Below are 18,089 nucleotides of genomic sequence, written 5' to 3' on the forward strand. Positions count from 1 at the left end.
AGGGGAGGGGAGGGGAGGGGAGGAGGGAGGGAAGGAGGGAGGGAGGGAAGGAGGAAGGAAGGAAAGAAAGAGAGAAATCCTACCCCAAAATATGGCACTCAGACATTTGAGAAAACAGCAAAACCTAGAAAGGTCATTCTCTGACCTTCTCCCTCCCTTCTCCCTGAAGACCCTCATGTGAGAGGTGTCCTGCACCATACAGAGAAAAGAAATGTCACACGGGAATGCCATTAAGAATCTGAGCAAACAGGACTTGCTGACTTCCCCTGGTTTTTAAATTTTAGATCCTCCCTCCCTGTGCTCCGAGCCTACTTCTGCACCACTGTCCATAAAAACACAGGTTACCCGAGGGCTGTGAGTCTTCATTTTCTGAAGGTTCCCAAGTCATGTAAAACTGATATTGAATACATTTGTTATGCTTTCCTCTTATTAATCTGTCTTTTGTTATAGGGATTTCAGTCACTATTATTGCGACGGGTGAGGAAAAGATATTACTTTTTCTCCCCCACAAGATCAAAACTATTTTTATAACAACACTAAGACATTAGTATTTTGCCCTCTCATTCTCTTGTGCCCTCTCATTCTCTTGTGTGTACAGAATTTTCCAGAGGCTGCATGGTATGTGATATTGCAGTAGATTGAATGCAGAAGCAAATATGAGTGTCCAGCTGGTTTCTATTAAGCCAGACATTAAAAAGATTTGAAAAAAATGTATTAAAAAAGACTGATTTGGGGCCAGGCATGGTGGCTCATGTCTGTAATCCCAGCACTTTGGGAAGCTGAGGCGGATGGATCACCTGAGGTCAGGAGTTGGAGATTAGCTTGGCCAACATGGTAAAATCCCGTCTCTACTAAAAATACAAAAATTAGCCAGGTGTGGTAGCACCAAAAAAAACCCCCAAAAATCTGGGATGGTTCCCAGAGAATGGGAAGGGTAGTAAGAGGGTGGGGAGGAGGTGGGGACAGTCAATGGGTACAAAAAAAAATAGAAAGAATGGATAAGACCTAGTATCTGATAGCACCACAGGGTGACTATAGTCAATAATAACTTAATTGTACATTTTAAAGTAATTAAAAGAGTAGAATTAGATTCTTCGTAAGACAAAGGATAAATGCTTGAGGGGATGGATGCCGCGTTCTATATGATATGATTATTATGCATCGCATGTCTTACCAAAACATCCCATGTTCCCCATAAATACATACACCAACTGTGTACCCACAAAACTTAAACAGCATTTCTAAAATCATACTGATCTTCTCACTTTTTTGTTTTGGAAGATAAAATTTTTAAAAAACATTTTATTATAAATATAACAATATTTACATTCATTATTATTATTATTATTATTATTTTATTTTATTGTTTTTTTGAGAGGGAGTCTCGCTCTGTCGCCCAGGCTGGAGTGCAGTGCCGGATCTCAGCTCACTGCAAGCTCCGCCTCCCGGGTTCACGCCATTCTCCTGCCTCAGCCTCTCGAGTAGCTGGGACTACAGGCGCCCGCCACCTCGCCCGGCTAGTTTTTCATATTTTTTTTAGTAGAGACGGGGTTTCACCGTGTTAGCCAGGATGGTCTCGATCTCCTGACCTCGTGATCCACCCGTCTCGGCCTCCCATAGTGCTGGGATTACAGGCTTGAGCCACTGTGCCCGGCCCTACATTCATTATTTTTAATTAATAAATACTACTTTAACTTTTGCTTAATTTTCATTTGTCTTTTTTTTTTTTTTTTTTGAGTCGGAGTCTCGCTCTGTCGCCCAGGCTGGAGTGCAGTGGCCGGATCTCAGCTCACTACAAGCTCCGCCTCCCGGGTTTACGCCATTCTCCTGCCTCAGCCTCCCAAGTAGCTGGGACTACAGGCGCCCGCCACCTCACCCAGCTAGTTTTTTGTATTTTTTAGTAGAGACGGGGTTTCACCGTGTTAGCCAGGATGGTCTCGATCTCCTGACCTTGTGATTCGCCCGTCTCGGCCTCCCAAAGTGCTGGGATTACAGGCTTGAGCCACCGCACCCGGCGATTTTCATTTCTCACATGGTAAACAGTGATGGTGTTGGGGCTCAGAAAACGATGTCCTGAAGTCTGGAGCTTGGGCAGGCTGAGTACTTTGAACTAAAGGAGATAGAAGGCCTCAGAAGCCAAGTTTCTCTCTGACCTTCTCCTGCCCTCATTTCTCCTTTCCCCATTTCTCCCGGAAGCAGGTCATAGAAACTAGAATTTCTCTTCCCCAAGGCGTGTCATAAAAACTAGAACTCCTCTCCCCCAAAACAAGCCATAAAACCTAGAGACTTCTGACCCACTTTACCCTCGAGGTGGCCACAGGACCCTCATTGCAAAAGGGTCCCACCCCATACCTGGGGCAAGGACATGCCTCATAGAGAGGCCAGAAAGAATCTGAACAAACAGGCTTTGCCAAGATCCCCCCAGTTCATTACCATTGGGTCATACCCCCGGGTCTTTGTATCTTCATCATGTAAAACTTACACTGAATACCTTTGTTATGTCTCTCTCTGGTTAATCTGTCTTTTGTAATAAGGGTATGGGGTGGGCCTTGCAACACCTTTTCCTCATACAGAAGGCTTGCTACAGGTGCCAGGTGCCAGTATTCTAGAAAAATGCTTTGCCTTTTCTTCCCCCCTCATTCAGCCCTCCAAAGAGACTTAAAACAGAAGTCATTTTTAACTCCATGAGGAAATCAAGGTTTAGAGAATTCAAGCTGCTTAAGGACACAAAGTTGGCAAGGGACAGAGCTAGGATTTGAGCACAAGCAATCGGACCCTGGGGCCGGAACCTTCAAGCCTACAATTTCCTTTATCTCCTACTACTTCAGTTCGAAGCATTCCTCCACACCATCATACAGTCTTCATCTGCACCTGCATGGTCATACCTGGGGGCATGGGGGCTTCTTAGCATCAACTTGACATCCGTATGTATCATATGTAAAGACCTACCCATGTTCAGGAACTAAAATTCTATGAGAATTTTTAAGTATTGTGTTTAATAAATAATCTTAAGGGGTTTTTTGGCAAGTTTTTAAGGATGATGTTTTTATATTAATATTTCACAACTGAAAGACATTTTAATAGAATAAGACCTTAAATTTCCAAGTAAGAATTTTCCAGACTGGGTCCTGAGACGTTTTCTTTGAAATAAAATGATCCCTCTTAGCCTTGCCGTGGTTAAGAACACAATACTGCAGGAGTCCAGAATGTGCCGCCCCAACATATGAAGGATCCTTGAGCAGATGCAGGAAAGTTCCCTGCTCTCCCTCTATTTGCCTAAATGTAGGACATAGACTTGCAACAACAAAAGATGTCCCAACTCCCCGCTTCTTTTTTTTGAGGTGGAGTTTTGCTTTTGTCACCCAGGCTGGAGTGCAGTGGTGCAATCTCAGCTCACTGCAACCTCGGCCTCCCGGGTTCAAGCGATTCTCCTGCCTCAGTCCCCCGAGTAGCTAGGATTACATGGCTCTGCCACCACGCCCAGCTAATTTTTGTATTTTTAGTAGAGATAGAGTTTCACCATGTTGGTCAGGCTGGTCTTGAACTCCTGACCTCAGGTGATCTGCCTGCCTTGGCTTCCCAAAGTGCTGGGATTACAGGCGTGAGCCACTTTACCCAGCCCCAACCCTCTTTCTAACCAGGGAGAACAAAGGTTAACTACTGAAGACCGACTTAGACCCTATCAGCCTGGAGATGGTACCAGAGGAATCCACATTAATAAGCTTTACTAACTAGCCTTTGTCTGCCATTTATTGCCTTCCCCACAAGCTGCTGCCCCTAGAGACTCAAAGCCCTTTTCCTTTGTCTTGTCACTGCTCTAAAAATGGACTGTTCTTTGTTCTTTGTTGAAGATGCTATGTAAGCTAGAATTCAAAGCTACCTCTTTGAGAACTATTCATTCTCTGAGTGTCTCCCATGTATACATAAAATATACATGTTAATAAACTTCTGTTTGTTTTTCTCTTGTTCATGTGTCTTTCATAACAGGGGCGCTTTTCTAACTACAAACCCATGGGAGCTATTATTTTTCCCCTGCAATACTCCAAAAGAGCGCCTTGACATCTGAGGATTTTTTTTTTTTTTTTGAGACGGGGTCTCACTCTGTTGCTCAGTCTGGGGTGCAGTGGTGCGATCCTAGCTCACTGCAGCCTCTAACTCCTGGGCTCAAGCGATCCTCCCACCTCAGCCTACTGAGTTGCTGGGATTACAGGCATGAGCCACCACTCCCCACCAGCTGAGGATTTTGAGCTGCAGCGGATTGGGAGGGCCACAGACGCAGAAAGGTCTCTGTGACCTTTTCTCCTCCAAAGCAGATCATGGAAACTAGAATTCCTCTCCCCCAAAGCAAGCCATAAAACTTAGGAAGCCATAAAACTTAGGTTAAGTGACCTTAACAAGGTCACTCTTTGACCTCCTCCCTTTTCCCCTGAAGACCTTTCTGCCACGGGTGTCCTGTCCCATACCTGGAGGCCTGGCCACACTTTCCTCTTTATACCATGTTGTATTTGCTGATTTTTTCTTTTTTGCATGAATCAAGTGTCACTTTTATAATCATTTGGAGAAAACTACAAATGGAATGATCTCCAGGAAAGCAGGGTGTAGGGGAGAAAAACTAAGATCTTTCCTTCACCCACGGAGAGGTTCATGGTTGACACCCCTGTAACAAAAGACAGATTAACAAGAGGAAAGCTTAACACATTTGTTTAACCAAAGTTTTATGTCACATGGGAGGCTTCAGAAATAAAGACCCAAAGACCCAGGGAAAACAGTATTTTTGTGCTTAGGTTTGATGAAGGATAGACAGTTTTGGCTGGGTGCTGTGGTTCACGCGTGTTATCCCTTCACTTTGGGAGGCCAAGGCAGGAGGATCACCTGAGGTTGGGAGTTCAAGACCAGCCTGGCCAACATGGAGAAACCCCCATCTCTACTAAAAATACAAAAAAATTAGCCAGGCATGGTGGTGTGCGCCTGTAATCCCAGCACTTTGGGAGGCTGAAGCAGGGGTGGGTCACGAGGTCAAGAGTTCAAGACTGGCCTGGCCAATATGGTGAAATCCCGTCTCTACTAAAAATACAAAACACAATTAGCCAGGCATGGTGGCACATGCCTGTAATCCCAGCTACTCAGGAGGCTGAGGCAGGAGAATTGCTTGAACCCAGGAGGCAGAGGTTGCAGTGAGCCAAGATCACACCATTCCACTCCAGCCTGGGTAACAGAACAAGACTCTGTCTCAAAAAAAAAAAAAAAGAGGGAAGTGTGAGGAGCAGAATGTAAGGAGAGGAGTACCTTCATGGGTGGAAGTGAGGGGCGTCCTACCAATCCTGGGGAGGAGCTGGGAGTGACAGGGACCAGACTGCGAAACAGCTGGCCTCACCATGCTCCCAGCCTTCCTCAGAGCTTTCATACTGCCCTGGTTCCTGGGACCCTATCACAACCCTGGGCTTGCCTTCATGGGATCTTTTCCTTGCGGAGGACGTGTTCTGATTTGACAGCACTTGGCAGGTTCCCCTGAGAAGCAGCCCCAAAGGTGACCAGGACTTGGCTCCCAAATGTCCAGTTATAGCTCTGTCTCTCTTCCACAGGACCTTCCCCCAGGGATTAGAGGCTCCAGACACCAAGATTGATGTCACTTTAGTGACACCTGGGGCAGTTGCTCCATAGGTCCCCCAGTTCCTCATCGCACAAAGCTGTTCACAGCAGATGGGACATTTCAGCTCAACAGATACGATCTGTGACCTTCGCCAGACAACATTCAAAGGCCCTCAACAACATCAAGGTGCACAATTTCCATAGGGAGACCCACCATAAGCACATAATGGAATGCCAGATGAAGCAGGTGCAGGGTCCCAAATTAGAAGAAAGAAGGGAGAGATTAGTTCTGTCTTGAAGGTATCAGAGCCTGGTATCCTCATCTGTAAACTGCAGGCACCTACTCAAAGAGCCACCAAGAGGAGATGAGATTGTGTATATGAAAGCACGATCCCAATGCTGGCATGCAGCATTTGTTGGATCAGAATATAGATATGACTATTAGAAAGTTCTCTCTTCTATCCATACAAAATCTCCCTCTTGGTAATGATGACGTTTTAATCTAGCACTTCTCAAAGGTGGTCCATGAACTTGTTTCCGTTACTGGACCCCACCCAGAATGTCCTAGGGACAAATTCCCAGTTGGCTTTGCTCCTCTTAGAAATAATCAGAATCTCTAGTGACAGAGTCCTACATGCTGCCTCTTTACCAATCTCCCTAAACAATTCTTGGGCATAGCAAATTTGGAGAACCACTGGTGAAGTGGATAAAACATTGCTTCTGGGGATGAGAGAAACATAGTTTCAAGTCCCAGCTCTGTCACTCACTGGAGATCTCAGGCCGTGGCCTCCTGTTTTTGTTTGTTTTTTAAGACAGGGTCTCTTGGTTGTCTGGGTTTTCAGCGGGCTTCCCGGGGACAAAAATGGCTATGGCTAGTGATTTATACCTGCGCTACTACATAGAACACAAGGGCAAGTTTGGGCACGAGCTTCTGGAGTCTGAATTTCAGCCAGATGGAAAGCTTAGATATGCCAACAACAACTACAAAAATGATGTCATGATCAGAAAAGAGGTTTATATGCACAAGAGTTTAATGGAAGAACTGAAGAGAATTATTGATGACAGTGAAATCACAAAAGAAGACGATGCTTTGTGGCCTCCCCCTGACAGGGCTGGCCAACGTGAGCTTGGAGATGAGCGCATATCTTTTTTTTTTTTTTTTTTTTTTGAGACAGAGTCTTGCCCTGGCACCCAGGCTGAAGCGCAATGGCACAATCTCAGCACACTGCATCCTCAGCCTCCTGGGTTCAAGTGATTCTCCTGCCTCAGCCGCCCGAGTAGCTGGGATTACAGGCACACACCACAGCACCCGACTAATTTTGTATTTTTAGTAGAGATGGGGTTTCTCCATGTTGGCCAGGCTGGTCTCAAACTCCTGACCTCATGATCCACCCGCCTCGGCCTCCCAAAGTGCTGGGATTACAGGCGTGAGCCACCATGCCTGGTCCACATATCTTTTGCCACATCAAAAATAGGTTCTCTTATTGACGTAAATCAGTCAAAGGATCCTGAAGGCCTTCGAGTATTTTACCATTTGGTACAAGACTTGAAATGTTTAGTTTTCAGTCTCACTGGATTACACTTCAAGATTAAACCAATTTAAATTGTACGTTTTTCAAGCTGTTTGTATATTTAATTAAGGGATGGGAGGGGTTATTTGTCATTTATAATATTGGTTTTTTAATAAATGTAAAGCAAACAAAAAAATTGTATGTAAACTGAAAATAAGAAAATACATTAGCAGGCTTAATGGTTATCCTTACTTCAGTCTATGTGGGTTGGACAGTTCCCACATACTTTAAATTCTGTAAATAAAAGCCACCTTTTGTTAAAAATTCGCTCAAATAAAACATACCAAATCCTGAAAGAAAAAAAAAAAACCAGACAGGGTCTCTCTCTGTGACCCAGGCAGGAGTACAGTGGTGTGATCATAGCTCACTGCAGCCTCGACCTCCTGGGCTCAAGGGATCTCCCCTTTCAGCCTTCCAAGTAGCAGCTGGGACTACAGACACGTGCCACCATGCCTGGCCACTTTTTGTGTTTTTTTTGTGGAGACAGGGTCTCACTATGTTGCCCAGGCTGGTCTTGAACTCCCAGCCTCAAGCAGTCTGCCCACCTCAGCCTCCCAAAGTGCTAGGATTACAGGCATTAGCCACATAGCTTGGCCTTGTTTTTTTCAATTGAGATAATAATGGTATGTGTGATGACTAAAGGCATGTCAATCATTTCAGATTTAGGCCAATGCAAAGTAAGTGCTCAGCAAATGTTAGGTATTGTTTTTCTCCTGCTAAATGCACCCTGTTGCTTCTGCTGTCCCTTTGTGGCACAGATCCAAGCCCCGTCAGCACTCCAGGAATACCCCAGCGGTATTCCCACTAGGAGCAGTCTGTGGAGCCCTAGGAGGAAGCAGGCGGAAGGGTTTGATTTTGCTTCTGACATGCTTTAAGGGCACACTTGGCCACTGGAGGGCAGCATCCACTCGCTCGTTTTTAGGAAGGCCATTCTAAAAAAGGATTTTCCAGCTGCAGAGGTGCAGAAGATGGAAGGAAGCCTTCATGGGGGCTTACTGGACACTGGGTTAGTTGTTTTATCCTAGTGGTTCATTTTATGCATCCTATTCCAGGCAGCCCTTAGTAAACAGATATAGCCTATCACAGAATACACAAAATAGGTTCTATAATTTTTTCTTTTCTTTTCTTTTCTTTTTTTTTTTTTTTGAGACAGAGTGCTGCTCTGTTGCCTAGGCTGGAGTTCAATGGTGCAATCTCGGCTCACTACACCCTCTGCCTCCTGGCTTCAAGCAGTTCTCCTGCCTCAGCCTCCTGAGTAGCTGGGACTACAGGCGCATGCAACCACGCCCAGCTAATTTTTGTATTTTTAGTAGAGGTGGGGTTTCACCATATTGGTCAGCCTGGTCTCGAACTCCTGACCTCAGGCAACCGACCCGCTTCAGTCTCCCGCAGTGCTGAGATTACAGGCATGAGCCACTGCACCCAGCCTAAGTTCTACAAAATATTAGTACAACCTATAAAATATAACCTATATAACCTATAGAGAGATGTTTTCCTTAAAGAACTGTTTTCTCATTGTCTTGAATCATAAAATGAGAATTTTGTTTCTAAACCTGGAGTCTCCTACAGGCACCGAGGTCTCCACAGGTGACCCCTGCTGTGCCACATGCCTGCATGCCTGGACCCCTACTCCTGCAGGCACACAGGAGCTTCCTATTCTCCTGCCCTGTTGTGGGGGCTGCCCATGAAGAACAGGGGGGCAGCTGAAGGAGAGGTGGCAAGCCCTTCCCAAGCCCTTGGTGCCGCCTCCTTACAGCAGCAGGAATGGTTTCTCCACCTGTGGGTCTAAGTGTTCCACTGCTGTCTGAGGACCTGGTGTTGGGCTCCTTCCCAGCCCATCTCAAGGGTCTAGAGCGAGACTTCCAGGTGAAGTCGCTGTCCCCAAGTAGGTCCCAGAGAGTGGGCTGGGTCCTAGTTTGGGACACCCCAAAGCATTCACTAGATGAGGGTTCTAGCACCAATGGTTTACGTTGGAGGTGCAGGGGATGGAAATGAGGAAGAGGCTCAAGGAAGGGGGGCTGCCAGTGAGGCTGTGCTATGAGCTCAGCACCGCATGGTCATCTGCACTGAATCATGGGAGAAAGAAGCGCCGAGAAACAGCCTAAAACGCATGCCTCAGAATCATCCCATCCAAGTGGTGAGGGAGCTGAGGGCCTCAGACACCCACTCTGAGGGCTGAGGGCTGCTCTTGGTGGCTGCTTCCTCAGTAGCCTACTCCATCCACAGAGCGGTCTTCTGCAGTTCTGGGAGGAAAGCCCCAGGCACACAGATGCAGGTACACAGAGATAGAAGTTTGCTGGAGCAAACTGAAGGGTGGGATGGGCACGGGCAGAGTGGTGACAGCTGCTGCTAGAGGCTGCCTTCACCTCTGACTCAGGTGCTGGCTGCCCACTGTCCCAACAGCGCTTCTCCTGGATCTGGGCTGGGAGCCCACTCCTCCCCATGCTCATGGATGTCTGTGCTGCCTGTTGACCAGCATCCGCCTCTGGAGAAGCCCATGCCCTATATGAGTTTTGGGGGCAGGCAGAATGGGTTTCTGTTGCTTGTGATAAGGATCCCTGACACGCATTCTGAATTCAGGTGGCCTGCGTGGGGCTGCACTGTCCACCCTAGGGTAAGCACGACCCAAGTTAGGCCTCAAACAGTAAGTGTAGAAAGTAAAAAGTTTGTTGCAGGAAGTCAGGGACCCCGAACGGAGGGACCAGCTGAAGCCATGGCAGAAGAATATAAATAGTGAAGATTTCATGGACATTTATTAGTTCCCCAAATTAATACTTTCATAATTTCTTACGTCTGTCTTTACTGCAATCTCTGAACAAAAATTGTGAAGATTTCATGGACACTTATCACTTTCTCAATCAATACCCTTGTGATTTCCTATGCCTGTCTTTACTTTAGTCTCTTAATCCCATCATCTTTGTAAACTGAGAAGGATGTATGTCGCCTCAGGACCCTGTGATGATTGCGTTTTAACTGCAGAAATTGTTTGTAGAGCATGTGTGCTTGAACAATATGAAATCTGGGCACCTTGAAAAAAAAGAACAGGATAACAGCAATGTTCAAGGGATAACAAGCGAGATAACCTTAAACTCTGACTGCCAGTGAGCTGGGTGGAACAGAGCCATATTTCTCTTCTTTCAAAAGCAAATAGGAGAAATATCGCTGAATTATTTTTCTCAGCAAGGAACATCCTGAGAAAGAGAATGTGCCCCTGAGGGTAGGCCTCTAAAGTGGCCACTTTAGGGATGGCTGTCTTTTACGGTCGAAGACAAAGGAATGAAATAAGTCCCAGTCTCCTGTAGCGCTCCCAGGCTTATTAGGACGAGGAAATTCCCACCTAATAAATTTTGGTCAGACCAGTTGTCTGCTCTCAAGCCCTGTCTCCTGATAAGATGTTATCAATGACAATGCGTGCCCGAAACTTCATTAGCAATTTTAATTTCGCCCCGTCCTGTGGTCCTGTGATCTCGCCCTGCCTCCATTTGCTTTGTAATATTTTATTACCTTGTGAAGCATGTGATCTCTGTGACCCAAACCCTATTTGTGCACTCCCTCCCCTTTTGAAAATCGCTAATAAAAACTTGCTGGTTTTACGGCTCAGGGGGCATCATGGAACCTGCCGACATGTGATGTCTCCCTTGGACACCCAGCTTTAAAAGTTTCCTCTTTTGTACTCTTTCCCTTTATTTCTCAGACCAGCCGATGCTTAGGGAAATAGAAAAGAACCCATGTTGACTATCGGGGGTGGGTTCCCCTGATAAAATTTTCCTCTTCAAAGCTTCCCTTCTTATTAAAGAATAAGTTGTAAGTGTTAGAAATAATAGTTTCTTTTAAAGACTAACTTCCTTCAAGCCTCCTTGCTTTGTACTATTAACTCTTTACTAAGCCCTATCCTATGTAGCTGTTAGATACATAGGAATAAGTACATTCTATGTCCTTACACTTTAACGAAAATACTTGTGCTAGACATGCTCACAAACACATAGTACATTCTATGTTCTTGTACTTTAACCAAGATAATTGTGCTGGACGTGCTCACAGGCATGCCCCAGCTTGCAGCCTATGCACCTTCCCTATTAGGCATAAGCAACTTCCTCTTTTCCTTTGTTCTCTCTTGCCTTCACCTGTTTAGAAAAGTTTTAAATTATTAGCCAGATAGGTTTTAGTTTAGATTGTGAGATCTGGCTCCAGCCAATGGAGACAGGGCACAGTAGCAGGGACAAGCTATGTAAAGGATGAAAATTGTTTCCCTCCTTTGTTCAGGTGTGTTTTCACCATTGTTCCATCTTCAAGGAGCACCCTTTCTGCAGAAAGTAAAATTGCCTTGCTGAGAAAACTTTTTGTCTGAATGCTAATTTTTCCTTGTGGTGCTGAGGAACAAGCATTCTATTTCTGAATAAACATTTTACATATAACAATAAGCAAAACCTAGTGTCCTGGCTGGGGCCACCATGTTGCCTGCCTCCAGCTAGGGCTGCTCCTTTTTCAAGAGTGTCTCTCTGCCAGACTTGCAATCACAAGGTGGGAAAACTGGAGCTGCTGGAAGTCATTTTGCCACCTCAGAGAGAGACGCTTTTGAGAATAGGGTCCAGCCAGAGAATCCAGGCCCTGCTGGCATTTCAGTCTCTGCCTCAGCCACCTGGAAAGTCAGCATTACCTCTGGACATTTTGGTTATTTGAGCCAGTAACTTATCCTTTTTTTTTCCCAAGACAGAGTCTTACTCTGCTGTTGCCCAGGCTGGAGTACAGTGGTGGGATCTCAGCTCACTGCAACCTCCACCTCCTGGGCTCAATCAATTCTTGTGCCTCAGCCTCCCCGAGTAGCTGGGACTACAGGCATGTGCCAACATGCCCAGCTAATTTTTTGTATTTTAGTAGAGATGGGGTTTCGCCATATTGCGCAGGCTGGTCTCAAATTCGTGAGCTCAGGCAATCCACCCACCTTGGCTTCCCAAAGTGCTGGGATTACAGGCATGAGCCATCACACCCAGCTTATCCTTCTGTCTTTACCAGCTTAGATTGGGTTTTATGTTTCCTGCACCCAGAAGGGTCCTAACCACTATACAATCTAATGGTTACTGTCACCCACAAATGACACTGGGTTGGGTACATTGATGACTTACTACATTTATTATCTCATGCTGATTGTACATAAAACCAAATTATTCCCACCTCCATTTCTCTCTCTCCTCCTGACCATCATGGCCCCAAACTTTGCTGTCCTGTACAGAGCACTGGGATACGAGTCGGGAGATCTGGGTTCTCACCTTAGCTCTGCCTCAGCGCGTGTGACTTACGGCAAGGCAACCCATGCTCCCAGGCCTTGGTTTTCTCCTACAATAAATGGGAAGGTTGGACTCCATGACCTCAAAGGTGTTTCCAACACTAACATTCTATGGACATTCTTCTCCTTCTTCAACTGCATTTAGCCAGTCACTGAGGACCACAGAAGTTCCTTTGGAAATCTCTAACCCATTCCTTCTGCATTCCCCACTTCCATTACCTATATAATAAGAATGGGTTTCTCTCTTTCTTTTTTAAATGCTGCTTTCACCATGGAGTGCAAATTTGGAACTAAAAAGACTCCTGCAGTGAGTACAGCCCAGGAAGCCTCCTCTCTCCCTCACCATCAGAAGATGCTGGAAGAGTAAGCAGAGATCTCCATTCATTCTGATCCTTGAAGTCCCAAATGAGCCTCAACCACTTGATCTTACCAAACCACTCAGTGTTAGTGGTCGTGTCCTGCCCATCTCTCACAGTCTTTATAACATTTGCTTTGAGTAGGACTTGGGTTACAAATCCAATCCCAAATCCACCTGCACTAACTCAAATTAGAGAAGGGAAATAAATGCACCTGTAATTCCAGCTATTCAGGAGGCTGAGCCAGGAAGATCGCTTGAGCCCAGGAGGTCAAGGATGCAGTGAGCTATGATTGCACCACTGCACTTCAGCCTGGGTGACAGAGTGAGATCCCATCTCTTAAAAGAAAAAAGAAAAAATTAAGTCTTGCTTTAAAAAAGAAAGAAAGAAAAGGAAAATGTGTCATGAGGGACCAGGATACAACTCACCCATGGGCTCGGGCTGACACGTGGCAGGGTCTCTTCTCCACTGTGGAGCATTGTTTCATTCTTCTCTCATCAGAGACCAGCTTTCTGTGCTTCACAGCTACATTGGCAGAAAACGTAGGCACCACCAGCTTCTGAGCTCCCAAGTTATCTGTCCAGCCCGAGATTGAAGTAACTCTTTTCAGCTGCTTCACCACGCTGTTGACTCACATTTCGAGTCTTCTTGGCCTCTTTTCCATGTGATCCCACCATATCTTCCCACCTTGGAGACAGGTTTTGGTGTTTTAGACCCAATTTCAGGGTTTTATGTTTATTACTATGAAATGTAGCCTTGTAAGATTACATCATGACTGCCTATTAAGGTCTTTTTGAACCCCAAATCTCCCATTTACCTTATTGGCTTCATAATGGCCAATCCTATAAAACCCAATCCCATGGGTTTGATGAGTCCAAGTCATTAAGAAAAATGACTGACTGGGAATAATCACTGGTCCTCACAGCATGCAGAAATGTCCCTGCAAGTTGTCAGATGCATAAGCCAGCACATTCTGGCATGTTCGTTTCCACAGCCACTTAGTCCTCTAGTGGGACTCTCCATCCACTCCCCTTTCCCCATCATTCCCACCAGGATTAGAGGAGACGCTGCTTGTCTGAATTTCAGCAAGGACAGAGACATCTTTATATTGCTCTTCTGTAAAGCCCAGTATCCAGCCCCAAAGACGAGCTGATCAAGCAGAGCCTCTTCTACCTGGAACTAGGCTGGGCCCAGGGATCCCTGTATCTTTTTTTTTTTTTTTTTGGTGGGGGACAGAATCTCACTCTGTTGCCCAGGCTGGAGTGCAGTGGCACGGTCTTGGCTCACTGCAACCTCTGCCTCCTGGGTTCAAGCGATTCTCCTGCCTTAACCTCCCAAGTAGCTAGGATTACAGCTAGGATTACAGGTACCTGCCACCACGCCCGGCTAATTTTTTGTATTTTTAGTAGAGATGGGGTTTCACCATGTTGGCTAGGCTGGTCTTGAACTCCTGACCTTGTGATCCACCTGCCTCAGCCTCCCAAAGCGCTGGGATTACAGGCGTGAGCCACTGTGCCCAGCCCCCCGTATCCTTTTACAAGTGTTCACAAGCCATCTTTTAAATAGCTTGTTTCCAAAAGCCAGCTTCCCCAGGTATTGGAGTTTGCAAAATTTCTCTTGCATTGTTGGTTGGAAAAGTAGGACTTAAGGAGATTTCTAGACAAGAAAGCATGATTAGAAATGGAAGATGCTAAAGAGTGCAATTAAAAAGTATATCTTAAGGTAATCTGTGATAAGAGGGGATGTTTTATATTGCCTTTGTTTTTAAGTTGACATTAAAACATATTATTATTTGACGAGATTTGTCCTTTGAAGACTTCTCTACTGATAGGCACTTCTGCAACAAATTTGCATAATTTGATATAAATATTTTGTAATTATTCCTAAAGACCAATCAATGGGCATTTATGATGGCTCATAATAAATATACAATAGTATATATTACATAATATAGGTTAATTGATGGGTTGCATTTTTTTTCTTTGAGCTTACACAATGTTTTAGAAACAGTCTACTTTTTATAAACATTAAGTTGGATATTCTTCTGTGTTGCATTTGCTAAAAAGAGTCAATAGTTAAGAATCTGTTTCTTTTATATATGTCAGATTGTGTCCATTCAGAATACACAATCCCCTGCATAAAACTAACACGTTTTGCTGACATACTTGTTAATTTGGCTCTAAAATATTTATTCTTTTTCTAATTTATAGCATTTATTTTAAAAAGATTAATCCCTTCATCCATTTTTCCAAGGCTCTTTTGTAGCTCAAAAAATTACCATAAAGATCCTCTGGTCCTCTACTACAATTACTTTAGAGTGGGGGTCAGAAAACTTTTTCTGTAATGGATCAAACAGTAAATACCGTAGGCTTTGCAAGCCATACATGCCCTGCTGCATCTACTCAACTCTGCAGCTACAGTGCAAAAACAACCTAGACAATAGTGAATGAATGGGTATGGCCATATTTGACTCATGGTTGTAGTTTGCCTACCCTTGCTTTAGTGTACCTACATTAACACTGTTCATATAAACTATCCAGTAAGATAAATAATAATTTAGTGCTTAAAAGAAAGTTATAGAACCTTTTTCTTTTAGAGTCCTTTAGGAAAAGCATCATGTATTGCTTGGAAAGTATTCTCTATTTTAAATATTAAATACAGTTTAACACACAAGAATATCCAACTTGATATTTATAAAAAGTAGACTGTTTCTAAAACATTGTATAAGCTCAAAGAGAAAAATGCAACTGCATTTAAATTTTAAATACAGTTTCATTCTTTTATTATGCTGAGATATTAATTAAGAAGGAGTAATCTGGAGTCTAGTACATAAAACATCTTTGGGTATATACATTTTGTAAATAGGAAGTGATATTACTTCTAGCATTGTAAGAACCCCAGCTCCCAAATAATAATGACTCTTGGATAATAAGCAAATACCTGTAGCATGCCTCCAATATATTGACTGTTAAAGGGCAGAAAGTTCTCCCTGGCAGTGATCGCAACAATTGAAAGCTGTATTTTCATATCTAGCATAGGGATGAAATCATCCAAAATTTTTCTTTGTAGCAAGTAAGGTGGTCAGTGAAAACTCAAAACATGCATTATCAGGGGAGCTCTCTGCTTAGGTAGTTGGAGCTAAAATTTGTAGAACCATTTCAGCCATTTTCTCCACTGGGGTGCTGCAGAATTCAACTGTCGATGGAATCTTTTTTTGATTGTTAATGCCAACATTTCCCAGAAGATGAGAATTTACTGCTTTTGCCAACTTGTGATTTGTTAATGCCAGCTCTGCTGTGCTGTGGGGTTGTATGCTAGGAGAGTAAGGTTGCCCTCTTCCCTACTGCAAAGAGATTAAGAGCTCCTCCAGTAATTTCTGGGTAGCTATCATTTCCTGATTAAACTGTTGCTGTTCACTTAGGAGATCCTGTATGGAACCACGTGCATCACGTTTTTGATGCTGTGAAATTGCTTTTGAGGCGGGGCATGGTGGTTCATGCCTGTCATCCCAGTACTTTGGGAGGCTGAAGCAGGAGGATCACTTGAGGCCAGGAGTTCAGGACCAGCCTGGCCAACATGGCAAAACCCCAATTCTACTAAAAATACAAAAATTAGCCAGGCGTGGTGATGGGTGCCTGTAATCCCAGCTACTTGGGAGGCTGAGGCACAAGAATCACTTGAACCCGGGAGGCAGAGGTTGCAGTGAGCCGAGATTGCACACTGCACTCCAGCCTGGGCAACAAAGGGAGACTCCATCTCAAAAAACAGAAAAACAAAACTGCTCTTGATGCTCTTGAGTTGGTTAACTCATCTGCCATTACTCTGCTTGCAAGGAATTTACTTCGCCATACATCACACTGTATTAACAACATACATTCTAACTGTTTGGAAAGCTGAGCTGTGTTTCAACCTAGGGCTTCATTTTCTAAAATAAGCTGATTTTTTCTCACAGGCTAGACATTCAAAGTGATACTGAAGATCATCCACAACAGAAGCCACCAGCAACTTTTTAAGCTCGTGACTTACCTCCGTCTGTATACGGAGCTGGTTTCAAAGACCTTCTTTGTCCTGTAGTAACCTTCTTTCATAATTCTTGAGCTTTTCCTTTTTTTTTTTTTTTTTTTTTTTTGATGGAGTATCGCTCTGTTGCCTACGCTGGAGTGTAACAGTATGATCTCGACTCACTGCAACCTCCGCCTCCTGGGTTCAAGCGATTCTTCTGCCTCAGCCTCCCCATTAGCTGGGACTACAGGCGCACACCACCATGCCCAGCTATTTTTTGTATTTTAGTAGAGACGGAGTTTCACCATGTTGGCCAGGCTGGTCTCGAACTCCTGACCTTGTGATCCGCCCACCTTGGCCTCCCAAAGTGCTGGGGTTACAGGCGTGAGCCACCATGCCCAGTCTCTAATTAATACATTCTTTACTCTGAGAGTTCCTTATTAGGTTCTATAACTCTCTGACTGACCAAGGAATTCTCCTTTATGATATCCCAGAGACATCATAATTTTGTTGGAGCTATCATGAGTTATTGTATTTTTGTTGGAGCTATCATGAGTTATAGCAACTTTGCGACCTAATATTCTTTTTTTTTTTTTTGAGACAGTTTCGCTCTTGTTGCCCAGGCTGGAGTGCAGTGGCATGATCTCGGATCTCTGCAACTGCTGCCTCCCAGGTTCAAGCAATTCCCCTGCCTCAACCTCCCAAGTAGCTGGATTACAGGTGCCCACCACCACGCCCAGCTAATTTTGTATTTTTAGTAGAGACTGGGTTTCTCGATGTTGGTCAGGCTGGTCTCAAACTCCCAACCTCAGGTGATCCGCCCGCCTCGGCCTCACCAAAGTGCTGGGATTGCAGGTGTGAGCCACCCCACCTGGCGGGACCTAATATTCTTACAGCTTCCACTTCTACTGCTTTTCAGTGAGCATTTTCCCTGGCTGAACTCGTGGGCTCTCTGTGATGGAACTGCTTTCTTCCATGGACCCCAAAGGCTATGATGCCTTCTGGATTGGACCCCAGAGGGAACTTCAACAGATTTAGGCTCCTCAGTGTCCATTCCATCTCCTGCTCCTCAGTTTGGGGATGAAGTAAGGGTGACTTTGGTTTTTAAACTTTTAAGAGTAGTCATTTTTTTTTCCCCTTAACTACTGAAAATGCACTCCAAGACTTCTACTGAACAACCTCTAAGATTCTTATTCTCCCCATTTCAGGGGGCTTCACTCGGCAGGCTCTTTGAATCGGTATCGCCAGGTTAACTTCTCACAGTCCTCTTCCATTCCGAAGCCGACC

At 44.7% G+C, this 18,089-nt stretch overlaps 1 protein-coding gene and 1 pseudogene across 1 annotated transcript; one reads left to right on the forward strand and one right to left on the reverse strand.

The window, feature by feature from the left end:
- The first annotated feature begins 6,451 nt into the window (after positions 1–6,451).
- Positions 6,452–7,192, forward strand: LOC112629254 (protein mago nashi homolog 2-like). Its single transcript, XM_025392787.1, has 2 exons — positions 6,452–6,730; positions 7,040–7,192. The coding sequence occupies exons 1-2, from the start codon at positions 6,452–6,454 to the stop codon at positions 7,190–7,192; spliced, it is 432 nt and encodes a 143-aa protein (XP_025248572.1).
- Positions 7,193–15,768: 8,576 nt separating this feature from the next.
- LOC112629314 lies at positions 15,769–18,000 on the reverse strand (annotated as a pseudogene).
- Positions 18,001–18,089: the final 89 nt, after the last annotated feature.

Source organism: Theropithecus gelada, chromosome 7b (genome assembly GCF_003255815.1).
Source record: "Theropithecus gelada isolate Dixy chromosome 7b, Tgel_1.0, whole genome shotgun sequence".
Lineage (NCBI taxonomy): Eukaryota > Metazoa > Chordata > Mammalia > Primates > Cercopithecidae > Theropithecus > Theropithecus gelada.

Excerpts from the sequence above, each read along its gene's own strand:
- LOC112629254 (XM_025392787.1), top strand. The coding sequence starts at position 6,452 with ATGGCTATGGCTAGTGATTTATACCTGCGCTACTACATAGAACACAAG. Across the intron at positions 6,731-7,039 it reads GTGAGCTTGGAGATGAGCGC|ATATCTTTTGCCACATCAAA; the intron begins ATATCTTTTTTT and ends TGCCTGGTCCAC.